Genomic DNA, 22261 nt, shown 5'->3' on the forward strand with positions numbered 1-22261 from the left:
TTCAGGAGGGTCTTCAGCCTAAATCCAGGTGTGCGTGAGGAAGCTGCATCGAATGTTCGAACCGCAGCGCTGCTTCGGTGATGAACATCCTTCCGACAGCTCAGGGACAAACTGGATTATTGAGGTTTTGTTACATGTGACTTGGTGTGGGCGGGGCTTAATTACACCTGGGCTCAATGTGGCTTTACGTGTTTGCAACTTTTCATGTTCATATCTGAGCAGTATCTCCAGCAGTCTACTGACTGATTTGTACGTGACGACTAAAATCAGTCTGTCGAGTTCACTGACTCCACATCTGTGGTTTCCCGTCTATCCTGTCATTGTTTTACGCATCTTATTCAGGTAATCAGCTTTGTGCGTTACAGAGGAGCTCCGGTTCGTCCTTTTTTCCGTGTCAGAGCTTCTCCTCTGTGACGGGTTTGGCTCGTGTTAACCGTCAGGTTCGTCTTCATCTTTAACTGCAGGTATTCACATCAGAGAGCGTGGGGAGAGCAGCGCTGTCTCCATCACCGTTTGTCTTAGTGTTGATCACAGACTCCCCTCAGACTCATCGCAACAACAAAAAGACATCATAAGGTTTTGTGTGCATGCGAGGGGAAAACTGAGTTTTAACCTTAGTGCAGTGCATGCTGGGAAGCTGGAGATCTAAAGACCCGTGAGGGTTATGTTGCTGTGATACATTTATATTATGATTGTTGTTGCAATAAATTTATTGTACAATTTTTATTGCTTTCAATTTACTTTTTAAACTTTCATTTAATATTAATCTGGTTATTCTGTACGTGTTCAGAGAAACTAGGAGCACTTGGCTCCTCTACAATGTCAGGTTTTCTATTCTTCACCAAAACAGAGTTTGATAAGAAAATGTATTCTTCTGTTTAATGAGCATAACATTAAACAAAGTGTTTCTCTTTTTAAGAATAAAATAAGTCTATATTATAAAATGATATTCTATTGTAATTCTATAAGATGCCAGAAATTGTTTAGCTGTTATTTTTTAATTAGGAACCGGAGGAAACCTGTTTGGCACCTGTGTAGAATCAATCACATATATGGTATGAATATAAAACATATATACAGGGAGTGCAGAATTATTAGGCAAATGAGTATTTTGTCCACATCATCCTCTTCATGCATGTTGTCTTACTCCAAGCTGTATAGGCTCGAAAGCCTACTACCAATTAAGCATATTAGGTGATGTGCATCTCTGTAATGAGAAGGGGTGTGGTCTAATGACATCAACACCCTATATCAGGTGTGCATAATTATTAGGCAACGTCCTTTCCTTTGGCAAAATGGGTCAAAAGAAGGACTTGACAGGCTCAGAAAAGTCAAAAATAGTGAGATATCTTGCAGAGGGATGCAGCAGTCTCAAAATTGCAAAGCTTCTGAAGCGTGATCATCGAACAATCAAGCGTTTCATTCAAAATAGTCAACAGGGTCGGAAGAAGCGTGTGGAAAAACCAAGGCGCAAAATAACTGCCCATGAACTGAGAAAAGTCAAGCGTGCAGCTGCCAAGATGCCACTTGCCACCAGTTTGGCCATATTTCAGAGCTGCAACATCACTGGAGTGCCCAAAAGCACAAGGTGTGCAATACTCAGAGACATGGCCAAGGTAAGAAAGGCTGAAAGACGACCACCACTGAACAAGACACACAAGCTGAAACGTCAAGACTGGGCCAAGAAACATCTCAGGACTGGTTTTTCTAAGGTTTTATGGACTGATGAAATGAGAGTGAGTCTTGATGGGCCAGATGGATGGGCCCGTGGCTGGATTGGTAAAGGGCAGAGAGCTCCAGTCCCACTCAGACGCCAGCAAGGTGGAGGTGGAGTACTGGTTTGGGCTGGTATCATCAAAGATGAGCTTGTGGGGCCTTTTCGGGTTGAGGATGGAGTCAAGCTCAACTCCCAGTCCTACTGCCAGTTTCTGGAAGACACCTTCTTCAAGCAGTGGTACAGGAAGAAGTCTGCATCCTTCAAGAAAAACATGATTTCCATGCAGGACAATGCTCCATCACACGCGTCCAAGTACTCCACAGCGTGGCTGCAAGAAAGGCTATAAAAGCAGAAAAACTAATGACATGGCCTCCTTGTTCACCTGATCTGAACCCCATTGAGAACCTGTGGTCCATCATCAAATGTGAGATTTACAAGGAGGGAAAACAGTACACCTCTCTGAACAGTGTCTGGGAGGCTGTGGTTGCTGCTGCACGCAATGTTGATGGTGAACAGATCAAAACACTGACAGAATCCATGGATGGCAGGCTTTTGAGTGTCCTTGCAAAGAAAGGTGGCTATATTGGTCGCTGATTTGTTTTTGTTTTGTTTTTGAATGTCAGAAATGTATATTTGTGAATGTGGAGATGTTATATTGGTGTCACTGGTAAAAATAAATCATTGAAATGGGTATATATTTGTTTTTTGTTAAGTTGCCTAATAATTATGCACAGTAATAGTCACCTGCACACACAGATATCCCCCTAAAATAGCTAAAACTAAAAACAAACTAAAAACTACTTCCACAAACATTCAGCTTTGATATTAATGAGTTTTTTGGGTTCATTGAGAACATGGTTGTTGTTCAATAATAACATTATTCCTCAAAAATACAACTTGCCTAATAATTCTGCACTCCCTGTATATATATATATATATATATATATACAGTACATATACACAGTCGGGGGTAAGTACCAATAAACTGAACTCAGTTCTGCTCAGAGTATATGTTACAGTTACATGCACAGTTAGAAAATATGAAACAAGCCAACATTTTGTCACTATATAATGAACTATGTAACAAACATTCCTAGTCTGTCCCATTTCACCTCCGTGCAGTTACCTCCATGAACAGTTGTAGTCCTTTCACTGAGTGCACTGCTGCCAGCTCCTACATAACTCCCAGTGTCCCACTACAAAAATGAGTAACTGGGCTGTGTGGTGGTCATCACGGCTCAAACTCCAGAGCACAAAGTCAATAAACTGTCCACTTAGTTTTTCAGCTGAAGAACCAGATTTCCTGTAGTAGCCTCAGTCCGTCCTGTTCTCCTGAATCATGCTTCTTTTTCTCTCAGCATCTTCGAGTGGCAGAGTCCACCAGACACTCTGTTGCACTTTGCTAAACTTCCTGTTTACTCGTGTAATGGTGATTTTCAGGGACGATTGAAGGCTGGGTGGCACCTGTGGGCCGTACCCAGGTCTGGTATAAACCCTGGATCCAGCTTCTGGCCACTGCAGAAGTGCCTTGAACCTGTATTTTTTGTAATAACCACCAGGGGGGCGAGAATTCGATTTTGGTCATGTTATGTGTTTCAGAAAGAAGCATTATTTGTGGGGTCATAGTCACAACCAATGACTGTAGAAAACATTGGCTGTCTCCCAATCCAGGCTCTGCAGCCTTAAAGGCCGCATTTTAAGGCCGATTACGTCACAGCGACGCGACGAGGGCTGTCCCAATTCAAAGGCTGCTCGAAATGCAGCCCTCAAATGCGTCCTTCATTTCCCTGAATTTTAAGGACGTGGCGGTGTAGACTTCGTGGCCCAACATATCCCAGAATGCATAGCGTGGCGGTGGGTGTGGATAATTTTGCCGAAAAAAACGGCGGATGAGGGGCGGCCGAAGAGTGAACTTTAAGTACTGAATATTATGTCACTTATTTATGTGCAAATGTTTAATAACGAAGAACATTAAACATTACTGTTGGCCACATGTCAGCAAAGTTATGTGACATTAGTGACGTTTGTACTAACTTGGTTTTAAAGCCTTTACTTTAAAATATACGCCGTCCAATAGCTGAGCTTAATCTCACAGAGAATGATCAAAGCTCATGTAGAAACAAACAAATGAACAAAAGATTTTCTCCTTCATCTCTGTCAAACACAGCTGTATGACACGTTTCCAGCTGTTAGTATCATGGTTGCTAGGCAACCTGGGCAGCGCGACGGAGGCTAGACCGCCCATTTCACAAGCCTCGCACTTCCGGCCTTCACGGTCTTTGAGTGGGTTAGGGTACTTTATTTAGAAACAACAGTAACATTCAAGGCTCCATCATTAATCCGAATATGTAATATCCTCGGTTGAGCATTATAGCAAGAAAGGAAAAAAAAAAAAAAAGAAGAAACAAACAAAAACAATAAAAACAATAAACACAAAGCCAAAAGAGTAGAACTTTCACGTCTGATTTTCGCGCATTGCATGCCGGGAACTCGTTGCAAAAAAATCCAAGTACCTGCATCAAATGCAAGCATTTGCAGCACCGCAAAACGTTCATTCTCCGGTTCCAATACCTTCTTGCTTTTTCTTTGTCCCCTAAAAAAGGTATGTACAAAACGAAGGAGAACAATGCCGGTCCGTACAAAGACAGACTCGACGAAAAGACAAAGAAAAGATACGAGGAAAAAATCAAAGGAGTGAAAGGGTTAGACCCTTACGAGCACACAGAGGGACAAAAGACGTCAGCGTGCTGCCCAACTTTCACCACGCTCAGATTTATAATTATATGGTTCTTGGAGTGAGTGCATACACTCATGAAGTTTAGTAACTTCAGGTCACTGCAACAAGCCCAGGTACAGTTTACCGACGGATGGGTGCAGGACCTTGAAATGCACCGTGTAGAACGAAAGACCATCGTACGTATCATAATTTTACCAGTCTCACAAATCATCTTCATAAATACACATTCGTTAACCGTTTATTAATAGGACCTTTGAGCTCAACGGTAATTAATTAGTAGTGGAAATAATTTCTGGTAGCATCACAGAAATGTAGCAGTGACAATAATACTGTATGCTGTAATCGTACTGGGCAATTAGTGATACAAAAAACCTGTTTTATCCTGTGAATAAAAGTATATGTTTTTGTCAATGTACCATAATAACAGAAGCGAAACGCAATATTGTGTCAGGACAATTCACTATTTATGCACAATAAATAAAGGAGCATAGCGCGACAATTTCTGTTCAGCGCCAGACTTGCTTGTAACCTATATCACCAATTATGTTATGAAAAATGACGCATTAACTACAACAGCAGACTGACCTTTGTGTAAATGCTTGGAGCAGACTAACCTGTGAGCTGGAGTGTTCTGGGACGTTATATTTGGTCTTTGAATGGCTGCGATCCAGTCGCCTCTTTGTTACTTCGGAAACACGGCTCGAACAATTTCTCTTCAACGACGTAATCCGATAACAACCGATCTCTTTACCCGTCGGCTTCCCGTGGCTGTCATGCGACCGGCTATTACTGTTAATAATACAACAGCTTCTTGCCATTTTTGTGTTTCTTTTTATCGCTGTGTGACTGATTTCAATTGAAAGCCTGCGTGAGCTAGTACCGCTTGCCACGAGTTCCCAGAATTCTTTGCGGTTTTACCCCTGAATGACGTCACATTTTCAATCTCTATTAGAGTAACAGGTGTGTAGCAAGAATTCCTATAGCACAAACTGGGAAATTTTTAAATTTGAGACAAGTAAAATGTTGAGACAGTATGGGGCAAAAATAGCTAAGTCAAGGGCAGCAGAAGAAGAAAATCTAATTGTTCAAATTTCCGCAATATATCAACTCCCACCAGACGAGGTCTCGGAGGAGGATAGATTACATCTTAGGTCCTTTCAATCTAAACTGGATGAGATTTACCGCCAGAAAGCTGAAGGAGCTTTCGTTCGTTCAAGAAAAAGGTGGATAGAGGAGGGAGAGCAGAATTCTGCTTATTTTTTCCGCTTAGAAAAACATAGATCTAAAACCAATACTATTCATAAATTGAATATAAATGGTACGGTCAGTGATGATGCAAAAATTATCTCTCAATTTTGTTGTAATTTCTACTCAAAGTTGTATGAATCCAATTATAACGCAAAGGTCGCTACCCAATTTATTGACTCTGTAAACAATGTTGAAATGATTAAAAGTGCTGATAGGCTTTTTTGTGACAGTCCAATTACTGAAAAAGAGATATTGACATCTATTGAATTTCTTAAAAACAACAAATCTCCGGGCACAGATGGGCTGGTGGCTGAATTCTATAAATCATTTTCTTGTCAGCTTGCACCCTTTTTGTTGCAGGTTTATAATGAAAGTATTGAAAGGGGCACTCTTCCTCCCAGCCTTACTCAGGGACTTATTACTTTAATTCCCAAACCTAAGAAGGACCTACTTTTTATAGACAACTGGAGACCAACAAGCCTCCTAAATAATGATTATAAAATATTAGCTCTATTGCTAGCTAGAAGAATTAAATATATTTTGGATGATATTGTAGACGAGACACAGTCTGGTTTTATGACAAACAGGCACATCTCCAATAATATTAGACTCGTCTTGGATATTCTGGACTACTCAGCATTAATATCTGATGACTCATTTATCCTTCTCCTGGACTTCTATAAAGCCTTTGACTCAATTGAGCATGAATTTATATTTCTTACACTTCAGAAATTTGGTTTTGATGATATCTTCTGCAGCTATCAAAACTCTGTATTCCAATGCTAATAGTTCTATTAGAATGAAAAATGGCACCACTTCTCGTTTTAGTCTTAATCGAGGTGTACGCCAAGGTTGCCCGATTAGCCCTTATCTTTTTTTACTTTGCACCCAAATTCTTGCCTCTCATATTTCGAATAGCCCTGTGAAGGGTATAAACATAGCAGACAGAGAGGTTGTCATCAGTCAATTGGCAGATGATACCACAATTTTTCTTAAAAATGCCAGCCAAGTGCCAATTGCTTTACGTGTAATAGAGGATTTCTCAAAAGGGTCTGGATTGGTCCTAAACTTAAATAAATGTCAGTTATTACCTGTCAAAGAGTGTAATGTTCAGAGTATTTGTAATATAACAGTTAAAAATGAAGCAACATATTTAGGTCTGATTATCTGCAAAGATCCAAAAGACAGAATTTTACTAAATTTTCCCCCAATTATTAAAAAATCTCAAGCCAAATTAAATCAATGGTTGCAGAGAGATTTAAGCTTAAGAGGAAGGGTATTGCTCTCAAAAGCAGAAGGTCTGTCTCGACTGACTTATGCAGCAATTTCTCTGCATGTGGACGGCAAAACTTGTAAGGATATCGACCGAATGCTCTTCAACTTCCTTTGGAAAAACCGGACACATTACATCAGAAAAAGTGTATTGATGAATGACTATGAACACGGTGGTCTCAATGTTTTGGATTTTACTACTCTAAACAATACATTTAAGATTAATTGGGCTAAACATTTTCTTAAAAATCCGGTATCCATTTGGAATTTTATTCCTCACTACATTTTCTCTAAGTTTGGTGGTCTAAGTTTTATCTTAGGTTGTGATTATAATATAGATAAGCTTCCAGAAAACCTTTCGATGTTTCACAAACAAGTTCTATTAGCTTGGTCCCTTATATATAAACACAACTTTACACCCCATACGTGTCCAATTTGGAATAATAGGAACGTAGTATATGAAAATAAATCATTATTTTTTTCTAGGTGGGTTGAGAAACGGATTGTTTTAGTGAATCAGCTGTTTAATCCTAATGAGCAGCTTATGTCTTATTCAGAATTTTTAAACACCTATAAATTTCCAGCCACACCCAAAGAATATGCCATATTATTTGATGCAATACCTACGGGTATTATAATGCTTTTTAAAGGTATTCAACCTTGCATATCATCTGTTTCTCTCCCCAACCCTTTAGATTCACACATAGGAAGAATCTGTCTAACAAACCACAGTAAAAGTAATAAGAATATTCGTGCTTTGTTCCAGACAGAATCTCTAACTGTCCCACATGTGGTCTCTTATTGGAATTTCTTTGTCAGTGACATTAACTGGAAAAGAGTATGGACAATTCCTAACAAGTATCTGGTAACGAATAAAGTGAAGGAAGTCTCATTTAAAATATTGCATAAATTTTATCCTGCTAATCATTACATGACGAAGTTCAAAAGGGACATAAATGTGAGCTGTGGATTTTGTGGAAGCCATCCTGAGACTGCAGCACCTCTTCTGGATCTGTTCATACGCTAGAACATTTTGGAAAGACTTCAGTAGATTCATTGCTGGACATCTCTATAAAGACTTTACTGTGAAATGGGAAAATGTTGTATTTTGTTTCTTTCGAAGGCAAAAAAAAGAAGATGTTTACTTTATAATAAACTTATTAGTTATCTTAGCTAAATTTTATTTTCACAAATGCAAATACAGTAACAAAAAACCTAATTTTAAACATTACTATAATGATGTTTTATGTTACATAAAATTGATTAGTGGATCACTTAACAAAAAGGCTATGAAAACTATTACTATTTGTAGTAATTACAAATTATTTGAATGTTTGTAATTCTTTGTATTACACCCCCTGGCATATGTTAATTTTGTTCTGATTGTATACATGTTCTGTATACTGTTTCTTAATTAAGTTTAATATTTTGAAAAAAACAAAAAAAACCCAAAAAAACAGGTGTGTAGCATTGCTAGCTAGCTAGCAACAAGCCTCCAACACAGTGCGTATGCTAGCGGCTAATCTAGCAAACGAATTAACAACAGAGCGATTTTAGAACTATAAGATGATAAGCTGTGTGTCTTTTTTATAACAGTGACATGGTTGTTTTTACCTTAATTAAACGAGTCGTCAGTCGCGGTAAACCAGCAAAAAACTGGAGCAGCCGGGCTACGTAAAAAGTGTAGGGGGGCGTGTTTACGGTCACGTCCAGCGGGTGTGTGGGCGGGAGCGTTACACAGTCGCTCCACCTAAAGTCATTACTGCGCAGACTCTGGCTCCAAAAATGCAAGATGGCAGCCTCCACAAGCGGGGTATTTTGGCTTCATTTTTGCACAATAGGAGGAGGCGGGGTGGCATCGTCCATGTTTTCTACAGTCATTGGTCACAACCAGGAGGTACCACCTGGTTTCAAAACACCAAGGTGGCAGCGCTGAAAACACTCATCTGGAGGCGTAAAAGTGGGCGGTCTCGCTGCAGCTACGTCCGTCTTTTTCAATCCGGTTGTTCAGTCTGACGTCACTAGCCGTGTCTGGGTCTAAACTCCGCTGCAGGTCCATATATCCAACGATCACTATGGCATTACTGAGAGTTGGAAAAACAGTCTAAAGTCTTTCATCTTTAATAAAATGATCAGCGTTCTGCTCTACCAGGTGTAACAATTGAGTTTAACATCCAGGCATCCATGAAAACGGAATTTATGACATTTAACGGAGTTAGAAGTTAGCAGGGAGTTAGCTCGCTAGCTTCTATCTAAATACAATATAGCATGTCCTGACTGCGGGGTTTTGGAAACAAATTCAAATGTACAGCTCTGTTATCACTTCCAACATAAATGAAGACAGAAAACGAAACAGCAGTGCCGTTTGTAGGGTTACTGAAGTTTGGCTAGCTGGTATATAATGATGTGCTACGTGACCGCTAGCGACACAGCTATGCTAGCATAATATGAACAAGCTAACTTTTTTTCCACTCGATAAAAGTTAACGTGAGTGTTTTCGGTGGTCAGGAACAAATGTAATCGCATGGCAGGATGCTGTAAAAGGACCAAACTTCAGCCAGGAGAACAACTGAGATAATCCATCCACAATACGAGGTTAGTCATTCATAAACTGCTGCATGGGCTGGGCTGTAGCTACATCCTAAGGTTTTAAAAACTGAGCTTAAATAAATGATTAGCGGTAATAAAAGCCGAGGGAGGTCAACAGGGATCACTGACTGTTTTAGGAGCTTTTTGAGATCAAATATAAGAAAATACAAAACATTAAACATGTTAACAACACAAAAGCCATATTAAACGCAGACTACTTTAGACCCGGAAGTAGGATTCGTCGCGTCATCACTGAACAACCGGATAGGGTCTGTCCCAAAAGGCCTTCCTGTTCTTTTCACAATAAAGTCCTTGACATACTAGTTTTTCCTTATTAAAGAATGCCTAACATATGGCACCAGCTTAATAGAAAATGTAATTCCACTTGTCAAAACATGCATTTGTTGCATAAAGTAATGGCAAAAAACACAAAATTTTTATTCATGGTTTAACAGCATATAGTGTGAATTTCAGTTCTTCCTTTAGAAATGTCTGCATACAAGAAGAAAGCGTATCCAAAGCACAGAGAGGCAGAAAAGAGCCAGCTTTTATTTTTACACAGCTCTGATGTCGATGTGAGCGGAACGCACACACTTCACGTAACGTTCACTCATTTAATCCCCGATCCAAACTCGGTCTCACGGACGTATCGGGCCTGGAGCACAAGCTAAAGAACAGCGAACAGTATGTTTATGGAAACTTTCTGTGGGTGGGAGGGTTCTCCTGGAGCTCCTTCAGGGCCCGTTCCTGCTCCAAAGCGCCGCTGTGGGCTCGGATGATGCTGTTTGTGGGTCTCCTGTAATTTGGCGCTAAGCTGTGAGCGCGCTGAGCTCTGCTTCCTGTGATGAAATATCTTGCACACATTAACATATTAATTGAGAATTTCCAGCCGCCGTGTTGTTCCGATGGATGGATTCAAAGCAGGCTCCGAGTCAGAGGAGGAATTTAATGAGAGCGATAACGACTGCGGCGTTTTGGAGAAAAAGCTCTCATCTCACCCCGGGAACCCCCACCTTATGTAATCTGCCCTCTCATTCAGCGCTGCCGCAGTGTGATTGTTCGAGAAATGAAAAAGCCATTTTGGAGCGGGCGGCGCCGTCTGTTGTGTCGCGTGGCCCTCGTTGTCAGAGCCTCGCAGGGGTCATCGGAGGTCAAGAGAATTATGATTACGCCGTAGCTTCATTCGGCGGGGGGGATGTGGAGCCTGCCGCCAGCGTGATGATACCTCTGCAGAGGGCGGGAGTCCGTTCAGTCCACTAGGTTCATCACGACAAGATGGGGTCAGCTTTTCCTCGCCGGCGTCCGAATGTAAGAGCGAGAGGCTGAACGAGAGGGCGCAAACACGTGTGATTACTCAGATCTAAAAGGTGGGACGGCAAAGGTGAAACAGATTTGATCGCATTAAAAATCCTGAATGAAAACGTAGACAGAGCCTCGCTCAGGCTGAGCTCACCTGACTTCACCTGAGCACTTCCTGTTTCTCCTCATTCAACCTCATCCTTTAGTTTAAGGTCAACGAACTTCACAACACTCATTAATAAATGATAAACCCAATTAAGGGTAATTAAACACAATAGTTTCTATCAGTGCGTTACACTTTATTACCACCGTGATAAACGTGGAGGGGAGAAGTGGGCGGGTCTTCCTGTTTCACTCACGGTTTAGTTTTGGTTCTGTTGACATCACAGTCTGGGTACAATGTGACGAGAACCTCAGCCACACACCAGACTCCATTCAAAAATTCAAACATTTACTGCAGTGTTGTCTGACTCTTACTGAAGGTTTGTTCTGAACAAACAGTGACCATGTGATGTCACCTAGGGCGTACCTGCACTCTGAACCGCTGACATCACTTTAGCTGCAGCTCCATCGTTACAGGAAGAAGCTGCACTTTGGCCCAAACGTGTTAACATGCAGACCCTCCCCTCTGTCCTCATCGTGGAACAAACTGCACTGTAAGAAGCTAGCTCTCTGGTTGTGGACACTATGGGCTGGATTTGCAGGCATCCTGGATATGCATATGGATGTTATACCTGATGTGTACCTGCCCACAGAGCTCAGCGTTTCTGTGCTCAGTCCATGATGGACAAACAAATAAGTTAATCATGGAAGCGTGATTCTTCTTTATGCCACAGAAATCACCTCGGTCCGAAGCAACACACGTTGCTGTGAACTATTTACAGCAAATATTTCCTATTTCTTTGTGCTTTTATTTTGGCGTTCCGTGATCGGAGCGAGGAGTGATGTCACATAATGTGAGTTTCTGTGTGCACAGACCCAGATTTGTGTAACAGTTCATTATTGTCAGACTCACAAACACCCAGCAGAGCTGGTACAGGCAGAGGCGGGACCAAGTCATTGTTTTGCAAGTCTCAAGTCAAGTCTCAAGTAATGTCAGGCAAGTCAGAGTCGAGTCTCAAGTCACTGGTGTAAAAGTCCGAGTAAAGTCACAAGTCTGAAACTTTGAATTTCAAGTCCTTTCGAGTCTTTAAAAAAAAAAAACGAAAAAAAGCATGTTGCAGTTATATGCTAAATGTAAATATTAGACCATGTAATTTTTAAATCTGTGTTTTTCTCAACACATGACGAAATAGTGAACTTAGAAAATATACACAAATTGTGAAATTGCACCTCTATAAAATGCAGCTCAATTAAACTTAGCTCCAAGAATAATTTTCACCGACAGTTCTGAGATAAGATGCATGTTATTCTTGGATGCGCTTGTAGGACCGGCTTTAAAATCGCATGACAAAAATATCATACACATTAAAAAAAACTGTATCACCAACGTAGCCTGGACAACATTTGCTAGTTAGATGAAGTCATGAAGCCCCGCCTACCGTTCTTTATACAACTTCAACCGTCGGAGAAAGTTGGAAGTTGTTCCATCTCTGTCTGTGATTCTCTACTTGCATGTTTTGCATATTGCATTTTGGGTTTTTGTTGACTACTTCATAGTTTATGTACCTGAAAAAAAATATCTCCTTGCAGCATTTGAGCGTTTTCTTTTTTTCTTTTTAAAAACAAGAAAATCTGGTTAATTTGATTGGCTGTGCTACAGCTCACGCACACATACGTACGGAGTGTGGTTTGAATAAATGAATGAATTGAATTAATGGTGCACACTTTCTATATAATATAATATAGTATGCGTGTTAAATTTTATATTTGGGGTGAAACATCAAGTCTTTTCAAGTAAACCGGTTCAAGTCCAATTCAAGTCCCAAGTCATTGGTGTAAAAGTCCAAGTCAAGTCACAAGTCTTGGAACATTTTTTCAAGTCAAGTCTAAAGTCATAAAATTAATGACTCGAGTCTGACTCGAGTCCAAGTCATGTGACTCGAGTCCACACCTCTGGCTGGTGTAAACCAATCCCAACAGCTGCTCGGCATTTCCGATTTCCTGCTTCGGAAACAAAAGTCTGCGTGAACGCCCCGGCTCTTCGTCTTTCACTCACCCTCCCAAACACGTTGGACTCGCTGGCCAAAGATACCGAGTCGCTCCTCAGAGACAGCAGGTCGCAGCAGGTCACGTCTCCTCCGTCGCCGCTGGAGGTCGGCCTGCTCGCGCTCACCGCCGCGAAGGTCGGCGGGTCTGAGGGTCCGCCCACTTTCTGCAGCGATGCTTCTTCGACCGCAGTCCCAGGTTTAAAACATCCGTCAGGCCGGCGGCCTCGTGCCGCCATCTCTGTGTTTCTCTGTGGACCAACAAGCACTCGTTGGATCAGCTGGATCATTAGATGAGAGCACGTTTACTGATAAACAAAATGTCTGAACACCACGCTGGCCGAGGCGCCCATCGCTACTATGTCTACACGATTCTCCAGGTTTGGCGGTGAAGCCTGGCGTGTTACAGTCACGCAGGGGCTCGTTTCAGACGTTATGTACCAGGCAAAGACTGAGCAGCATCAAAGCTTCAAAGGCAGAAGTTATAAACTTTTCTCACCAGTGAGGAAGAAATCTCAGAGCTTCCACGCGACAATCAGATTGTTGTTCGTTTTACGTGGTCGTATGTTTGTGTGGACATGTGATCAGGTTCGTCATGTGCTGTGGAAAGAGGCTGATGACACTTTTACCCCACAGCACACAGAGTACACGTAAAAGTACTGCAGTCTCTGGAACAAAGTGTACTTTAATAATCAGAGAAAAAGTACTCAGAGTACATTTAAAATGTCCATCTGAAGTATTAAACAGGACTTTCTCACTAAACAGCGCTAGTGATGAAGTTGGCCAATCATCAGAAAGATGTCTTAAAAGGGGAGGAGCTTGTGTGAGTCACAGAATGAGTTGAGTATAAAACAAATAAGGATTATTTTAAGCTGTGAGTCATGCAAAGCTGCTGTAACTTAGTGACACAATATCCTGCTCCGTTGCAGGACGACCTCAGTGTCCTCAGACGAGTCAGCGTGGCGAGGATGGGCTCTGTTTTTAACTTTATTGGCTTTGATTTGATCGGAGTTTCTCAGCTTGTGGGGCCAGGACTCCCAGACTAAACATGTCCAACCAGACAGGAAGGGCCTACGCTTTCAAAATAAGAGCGCGGGATAGTCAAAGAGCAGCCTGAGAGTGGGTGAGCTGCTTCAGTGAACTCTGCACACATCTTCTCATGGCTTTCCTGCCTTCAGTGGCGAAGCTCAAGAAGCTGGGCCCGTTTTAAATTTTAAGGTAGAAATGGACACGCTGCAGGTTCGGGCACACCTGAGATGCATCGGCTCAACTCTCGCTGCATATTAACTGTCAGCGGCGGCCTGCGGGGCGTCTTTCACCACGTGCTCGCTCTGCGGTTTGGCTGTAATTCCATTTGTTGCGTCGTCCTCGGTCGGAGCTTCCCCTTCGGGACAGATCGGATCTGATTTAAAGGTAAATCGGCGACCTCGCCAGTAATCTGCGTTTCTTTATTTGTCTGCAGACGCGGTGAAGGCGAACGCTCGCAGAGGATGGAGGGTTAACCCCCCCCCCGTTCCAGGCGCCGCGTGGAGCGAATCCCCTGGTGAACGCTCAGGCCTGTAAATTGTTTATCAGACACTAATGCAGGAGCCTAATCCTATTTGCATTCATATTAGTTCCCCGTATCTGAGGGAATGACTTATTTCAATCCTTCGGAGGGTAAATAACTTTATGCATGATATCAGTATCGTCATAATTCACATCAGTAAAGTCAATTTGCTTTAAGTGGTCCTCCGCTGTGAGCTGCAGAGCTTCAGAGGAAACTTATTTGGAGGCGCTTTGGATCAGTGAGCGCGCTCACACGAGGGTGGGTAATGCAAACCTCTCAGAGGAGTGCCCACCCTCCCTCTGCAGGTTCAAGTATCTCCTGCTTCCATTTCCTGTTTCCTGTGGCCAGCAGACTTTTCTTAGACGCATTTTCACAGCAAGTTTTTACATCCTTTCTTGATTTGTGACACCATCAAGAGTCTGTACAGAGATGTACCCAAAAACATGAAAAAGAAAAAAAAAGATGAAAAAGGTAATGAGCAGGAAAACAGGACACAGGTGGAGACGATGTGGGCGGGGCAGAAAAATCACAAAAACCGGAAGTAAGACACGACACGGTGAGAAACTAGCCTAAAACAGGAAATGACGCTAACGCTGTGTCCACGATGGCAGCGATTTGTTTGTTACTTAGAAGCTGAGAGCTGGTTGGACGTTCCAGGCTCCGGTTGCCTAGGTGACCGTCTAATATATTTATTACCAGGTTATTATTATTATTATCAGTCAAAGGTACTCTTCACTCGCATTGGTAGTTGCTTCAGTCACCTGGAAGCAGCTAGCACTAGCATGTTCTTCACTTCCTGTGGTCTCTGGTTGCACGTGTATACAGAGCCACTGACAACCGCCTGGCGACCTCTGGTTGCTAAGGAAAACAAATCCCCAGCTGGATGGTGAGCGGTTGCTGGAAGTTGCTGAGTAAAATGAAGAAAACCTTGTGAAATTTGTATGGAAGACGTCGACTGGTCTGCACACGCTCGTCAGCTGCGCTCTGAGCGTGTGCGGCCTGTCTTTGCACGCTGCCGCATTTATTTACTGATGATGTGACTGACTTGATGCGTGAGATGGGACGAGATGTGACGGCCTGCAGACATTCAGATGCTTCTCGGTGTCTTGTGTCAGGAGGGGCAACGAGCTTCACTGATAAAATACTGATTATTGTTTGCATGTGGAAAACGACACGAGTGGAGTCGCTGACAACGGTGGCGAGGAACAGGAAGAAGAGAAGTCTGTCACGATCTGAAAAGCAGGACGTTTGAGATAAAAGACAGCGCAATGAAAATACGAACATTTAAAATAGTTCACGGTGAACAAAAACATTACTGAAAACACGCCTAAAATCCACAGCGGGACGAGCGGCTACGCGGCGCATAATTACCGCTCTAAACGCACAGACATACGGGAACATGAAAATGAGGAAAAGTGGTTTTGAAGACGCAGAAAAACGTGTCAGGCTGATGAAGAGAGACTGTCAGGAGGGCCGGGCTTTGAACTTGATCAGAGGCGCCGTTTACAGAAAGAACAAAGCAGCAAATGTGGAGAAGAAGAGCGACCTGCAAGCGCTGCCAACAAAGATGAAGCCATGAATAAAGATGAGCCGTCTCTGGACTCACCTGCTCTGTCTCAGTGACGACCGGCGACGGCACGCTACCGCCTGACTCCCCGGCTTCGTCCTGATTGGCTACCCCCATCATTAGGTTGGAATCTGGGTCTGGAGGCAAAGCTGCATGTAAGCAGATGGAGGCCAAACATGAAGACAAGCCCACACCTTTATCTGATGGTCGTGTGTTTTCTCAGAGGTTGTTATAGTTACATCGAGACGTTACTTACTCATCAGCAGAACCTCAGCAGGTGAAATCTACGAAGGAACGTCAGCATCAACGTTCACGTAAATAATGTTACTGATTTTGAGAACAAAGTTGAAATTGTGAGATTACAGACGGCTCGTGTAGACGAGTCAGTGAGACAAAGTGATGGTCCGTCCTGTGATACAACAGGACCATCGATGACCTCACATCTGTCCAGATGTTTCTGCCAGCTTTTCCACGTTTGTGTGTTTTTCCTGCTGACCACACGTTCAGCGTCACCGCATCGCCGCCCTGTGTTTATGAGCTGAAGGGCTGAAAGAACGATCTTCACTTTGCACTTTGTGCTGAAACTTCAGCTGTTAATTCAACTTTATTCTCAAAATAGAGTAAAAAATAAAAAAACTTTTAATGTGGCCAAATCCTCCATCCTAGGCAGATCCTCCCTCCCCCAAATGACATGAGTGTGTGTCTGTGTGTGTCTCTGTGTGTTTCTGTGTGTGTGTGTGTGTCTCTGTGTGTGTCTGTGTGTGTCTCTGTGTGTGTTTCTGTGTGTGTCTCTGTGTGTGTCTGTGTGTGTGTGTTTCTGTGTGTGTCTCTGTGTGTGTCTGTGTGTCTCTGTGTGTGTCTGTGTGTGTCTCTGTGTGTGTCTGTGTGTGTGTGTGTCTGTGTGTGTCTGTGTGTGTGTGTGTCTGTGTGTGTCTGTGTGTGTGTGTGTCTGTGTGTGTGTGTGTGTGTGTGTGTGTGTGTGTCTGTGTGTGTGTGTGTGTGTGTGTGTGTGTGTCTGTGTGTGTGTGTGTGTGTCTGTGTCTGCGTGTGTGTCTGTGTGTGTCTGTGTGTGTGTGTCTGTGTGTGTGTGTGTCTGTGTGTGTGTGTGTCTGTGTCTGCGTGTGTGTGTGTCTGTGTGTGTGTGTGTCTGTGTGTGTGTGTGTGTGTCTGTGTCTGTGTCTGTGTGTGTGTGTGTGTGTGTGTCTGTGTCTGTGTGTGTGTGTGTGTGTGTGTGTCTGTGTCTGTGTCTGTGTGTGTGTGTGTGTGTCTGTGTCTGTGTGTGTGTGTGTCTGTGTGTGTGTGTGTGTGTGTGTGTCTGTGTCTGTGTCTGTGTGTGTGTGTGTGTGTCTGTGTCTGTGTCTGTGTGTGTGTGTGTGTGTCTGTGTCTGTGTGTGTGTGTGTCTGTGTGTGTGTGTGTGTGTGTGTGTGTGTGTGTGTGTGTCTGTGTGTGTGTTTCTGTGTGTGTGTGTGTGTGTGTTTCTGTGTGTGTGTGTGTCTGTGTCTGCGTGTGTGTGTGTGTGTCTGTGTGTGTGTGTGTGTGTGTCTGCGTGTGTGTCTGTGTGTGTGTGTGTGTCTGTGTGTGTGTGTCTGTGTCTGCGTGTGTGTCTGTGTGTGTCTGTGTGTGTGTGTGTCTGTGTGTGTCTGTGTGTGTGTGTGTGTGTCTGTGTGTGTGTGTGTCTGTGTGTGTCTGTGTGTGTGTGTGTCTGTGTGTGTCTGTGTGTGTGTGTGTGTAAGTGTGTGTTTCTGTGTGTGTGTGTCTGTGTGTGTGTGTGTTTCTGTGTGTGTGTCTGTATGTGTGTGTTTCTGTGTGTGTGTTTCTGTCTGTGTGTGTGTGTCTGTATGTGTGTGTTTCTGTGTGTGTGTGTCTGTATGTGTGTGTTTCTGTGTGTGTGTTTCTGTCTGTGTGTGTCTGTGTCTGCGTGTGTGTCTGTGTGTGTGTGTGTGTGTGTGTCTGCTGGGTGCTGAAGGGTTAAAGGGCATTTCCTGTGCTGTTATCTTAAACAGGATCTATTAGCTGCTCTCACATGTGCAGAGAGGTGGAGGTGTGATCACACCTCCATCACTTCCTGTTGTGGTGCATTGGTGCACTCTGACTGACTGCTGCAGTCTCTCAGGTTCTCATGTTCTTGTGACAGAGGGAAGAAACCACAGAGGGAAACTCCGCCTCCAAACAGACCAGCAGCTTCATCAGGATCAGCGGGAGTAACGCAGGCCGAGCGGCCGCGGCGTGTTCCCAATAATCTGTCAGTCCCGGTCACAGCGTGAGGCAGCGGCACAGAGGCGAGCTGCTGGCTGCAGAATGACGATGCCGACCACAAACCACAGCCCTCTGCTTGTTTGCCCCTGCGTTTCCTTTCTCAGGCTCAGTCCTGCGCTCAGCGCGCATCACAAACACGCTGCAGAGCCACCATCTTGCAGCTGTCCCACGCTCCCGAGGCTGGCAAACGTTTTCCAGAGTGAGACAAAGTCCCAGGTAGCTGCACTGCTATATTACAGCGTCAGCTCTGCTGCGTTTCCGTTGGATGGTCGCCGCTGCGATGGTCCGAGGCAGCTCCTCTAGGAGGAGCGCTCCTAGCTTCGGCGATAGCTTCTTCTCTGTTTACTCCGCCTTCAGTCGTGCTCCGTCACTCGCGCTGTAACGATGCCCGCTGACGCCGCGGTTCCCTCAAAGAAGTAGCGTTTAAACGAGCCTCCGATACACCTTCACCTGGCTGCTGCTCAGCCTGCTCTCTCTGCTGACAGGTGCGCTTTGGCATTGCGTCAGGTACGAGCGTCTGTGGTCACATGATGACCAGAGTTCATTCAGAACCTAAACCTGGTTTTAACTGATGCTTCTGTCCAGCTATCCTCACACAACAGTTCGTGACCTCTCACCTCTGTCCTCCTTCTGCTCCTGGCCTCCCGCCTCTTGGTCATCAGCTGCTGCACCCTGCTTTACTTCCTGGACCTCTGGCTGGTCCTGAGGTGGATCTGGATCATGTTCCTCCTGCTCGTCGTCCTCTAGAAGGTGACCTAGGTCTGTGCTCCAGCAGAGAGCTGCTTCATCGGGACTCTGGTGGACTCTCGAGTTCTCGGCTGGAGGTTCTGTCATGGAGGGACAAGGCTCCTGAGGCGGCTGCATCGTGTTTGTAGTTTTACCTGAAAGAAGATGTGAAACACTTTATCACACTTTCTGAGCAGCACATGTTTCTTAAACAGAACCAGCTCACAGCACGCAGTCTTGGCTTCTGATGCCGTTTCCAATCACGCCCAAGATCCTGATCAGATCTGATCAAATGCACGTGTCTGCATGTTTTACCTGTTTGACTGACAGCTCATGGAGAGCGTTTCACATACAAACATCATGTGTCTGATATTTGTCTGCCTCTCATTTGCTACATGGTGACATTCACACGTCACAGATGGACGTCGTCCTCGTGCTGTGTATTTTCTGTTGTTTGAGAATGTTTTGCTGGTTTTATGCTGATGTGATCAGAGAAATGATATGAAATCATTCGTCCAACAGAGGCTCCAGCAGACAGCGAGGGAAGATCTCCAAGATCTGCATAAATTTGACCTTTCTTGGTTTTTCCAACCAAGACTAGAAGTCCAGAGACGAGGGTCAGCTGCAGGTTCTTAAACATGTCGCTGGGTAACATCAGCGTGCTATGAACCTCAGGCAAATTCAGAGGGGAAGCGTGGACCAGGGGAAGTCTACGAGGCCGAGAAAAAGAAGAGGGGCCTGTCCTCTCACACCTGTCCCCACTCACACCTGTCCCCTAACCCTGTCCCCCCTCACACCTGTCCCCTCACACCTGTCCCCTCTCTCAGCTTTCCCCCTCACACCTGTCCCCTAACCCTGTCCCCCCTCACACCTGTCCCCTCACACCTGTCCCCCCTTCACACCTGTCCTCTCTCACACCTGTCCTCACACCTGTCCTCTCTCACACCTGTTCTCTTTCACACCTGTCCCCTCACACCTGTTCTCTTTCACACCTGTCCCCACTCACACCTGTCCTCTCACACATGTCCCCCCTCACACATGTCCCCCCTCACACATGTCCCCTCTAAGACCTGTCCCCCCTCTCACACCTGTCCCCTCTCACACCTCTTCTCTTTCACACCTGTCCCCACTCACACCTGTCCTCTCACACATGTCCCCCCTCACACATGTCCCCTCTAAGACCTGTCCCCCCTCTCACACCTGTCCCCTCTCACACCTGTCCTCTCACACCTGTCCCCCCTCAGACCTGTCACCCCCTCACACCTGTCCCCTCACACCTGTCCCCCTTCACACCTGTCCTCTCACACCTGTCCTCTCACACCTGTCCTCTGACACATGTCCCCTCTAAGACCTGTCCCCTCTCACACCTGTCCCCTCTCACACCTGTCCTCTCACACCTGTACCCCCTCACACCTGTCCCCTCACACCTGTTCTCTCTCACACCTGTCCTCTCACACATGTCCCCTCTAAGACCTGTCCCCCCTCACACCTGTCCCCTCTCACACCTGTCCTCTCACACCTGTTCTCTCTCACACCTGTCCTCTCACACCTGTCCTCTCACACCTGTCCCCTCACACCTGTCCTCTCACACCTGTCTCCTCACACCTGTCCTCTCACACATGTCCCCTCTAAGACCTGTCCCCCCTGACACCTGTCCTCCCTCACACCTGTCCCCCCTCACACCTGTCCTCTCACACCTGTTCTCTCTCACACTGACCTCTCACACCTGTCCCCCCTCACACCTGTCCTCCCACACCTGTGCCCTCACACCTGTCCTCTTTCACAGCTGTCCTCTCACACCTGTCCCCCCTCAGACCTGTCCCCCCTTCACACCTGTCCTCTCACACCTGTTCTCTCTCAAACCTGTCCTCTCACACATGTCCCCCCTCACACATGTCCCCTCTAAGACCTGTCCCCTCTCACACCTGTCCCCTCACACCTGTCCCCTCACACCTGTACCCCCTCACACCTGTTCTCTCACACCTGTTCTCTCTCAAACCTGTCCTCTAACACCTGTCCTCTCACACCTGTCCCCTCACACCTGTTCTCTCTCACACCTCTCCTCTCACACATGTCCCCCTTACACATGTCCCCTCTAAGACCTGTCCCCCCTCACACCTGTCCACTCTCGCACCTGTCCTCTCACACCTGTCCCCCCTCACACCTGTCCCCCCTGACTCCTGTCCCCTCTCACACCTGTCCTCTCACACCTGTCCCCCCTCACACCTGTCCCCCCTCACACCTGTCCTCTCACACCTGTTCTCTCTTACACTGACCTCTCACACCTGTCCCCTCTCACACCTGTCCCCTCACACCTGTACCCCCTCACACCTGTTCTCTCACACCTGTTCTCTCTCACACCTCTCCTCTCACACATGTCCCCCTTACACATGTCCCCTCTAAGACCTGTCCCCCCTCACACCTGTCCACTCTCGCACCTGTCCTCTCACACCTGTCCCCCCTCACACCTGTCCCCCCTGACTCCTGTCCCCTCTCACACCTGTCCTCTCACACCTGTCCCCCCTCACACCTGTCATCCCTCACACCTGTCCCCCCTCACACCTGTCCTCTCACACCTGTTCTCTCTTACACTGACCTCTCACACCTGTCCCCCCTCACACCTGTCCCCTCACACCTGTCCCTTCACACGTGTCCTCTCACACCTGTTCTCTCTCACACCTGTCCTCTCACACCTGTCCCCTCTCACACCTGTCCCCTCACACCTGTACCCCCTCACACCTGTTCTCTCACACCTGTTCTCTCTCACACCTCTCCTCTCACACATGTCCCCCTTACACATGTCCCCTCTAAGACCTGTCCCCCCTCACACCTGTCCACTCTCGCACCTGTCCTCTCACACCTGTCCCCCCTCACACCTGTCCCCCCTGACTCCTGTCCCCTCTCACACCTGTCCTCTCACACCTGTCCCCCCTCACACCTGTCATCCCTCACACCTGTCCCCCCTCACACCTGTCCTCTCACACCTGTTCTCTCTTACACTGACCTCTCACACCTGTCCCCCCTCACACCTGTCCCCTCACACCTGTCCCTTCACACGTGTCCTCTCACACCTGTTCTCTCTCACACCTGTCCTCTCACACATGTCCCCCTTACACATGTCCCCTCTAAGACCTGTCCCCCCTCACACCTGTC

The 22261-nt window shown here is 45.4% G+C and overlaps 1 protein-coding gene across 1 annotated transcript in view; it reads right to left on the minus strand.

Annotated features, from left to right (window-relative positions):
• Positions 1 to 22261, minus strand: part of LOC147326874 (uncharacterized) — a 76107-nt gene that overhangs the window by 45294 nt on the left and 8552 nt on the right. Inside the window, exons 2-4 of the mRNA XM_086302267.1 lie at positions 19000 to 19263; positions 16165 to 16274; positions 13021 to 13260 (exon numbers count right to left, since the gene is read on the minus strand). Coding sequence (XP_086158393.1) covers positions 13021 to 13260; positions 16165 to 16274; positions 19000 to 19263 — 614 coding nt within the window. The remainder of the gene's footprint in view (positions 1 to 13020; positions 13261 to 16164; positions 16275 to 18999; positions 19264 to 22261) is intronic.

This window comes from Aulonocara sp. 'chitande type north' Nkhata Bay, linkage group LG7 (genome assembly GCF_057382095.1).
Source record: "Aulonocara sp. 'chitande type north' Nkhata Bay isolate Kocher_YH1m ecotype deep benthic linkage group LG7, A_spYH_male_GT1.1, whole genome shotgun sequence".
NCBI classification, from domain to species: domain Eukaryota; kingdom Metazoa; phylum Chordata; class Actinopteri; order Cichliformes; family Cichlidae; genus Aulonocara; species Aulonocara sp. 'chitande type north' Nkhata Bay.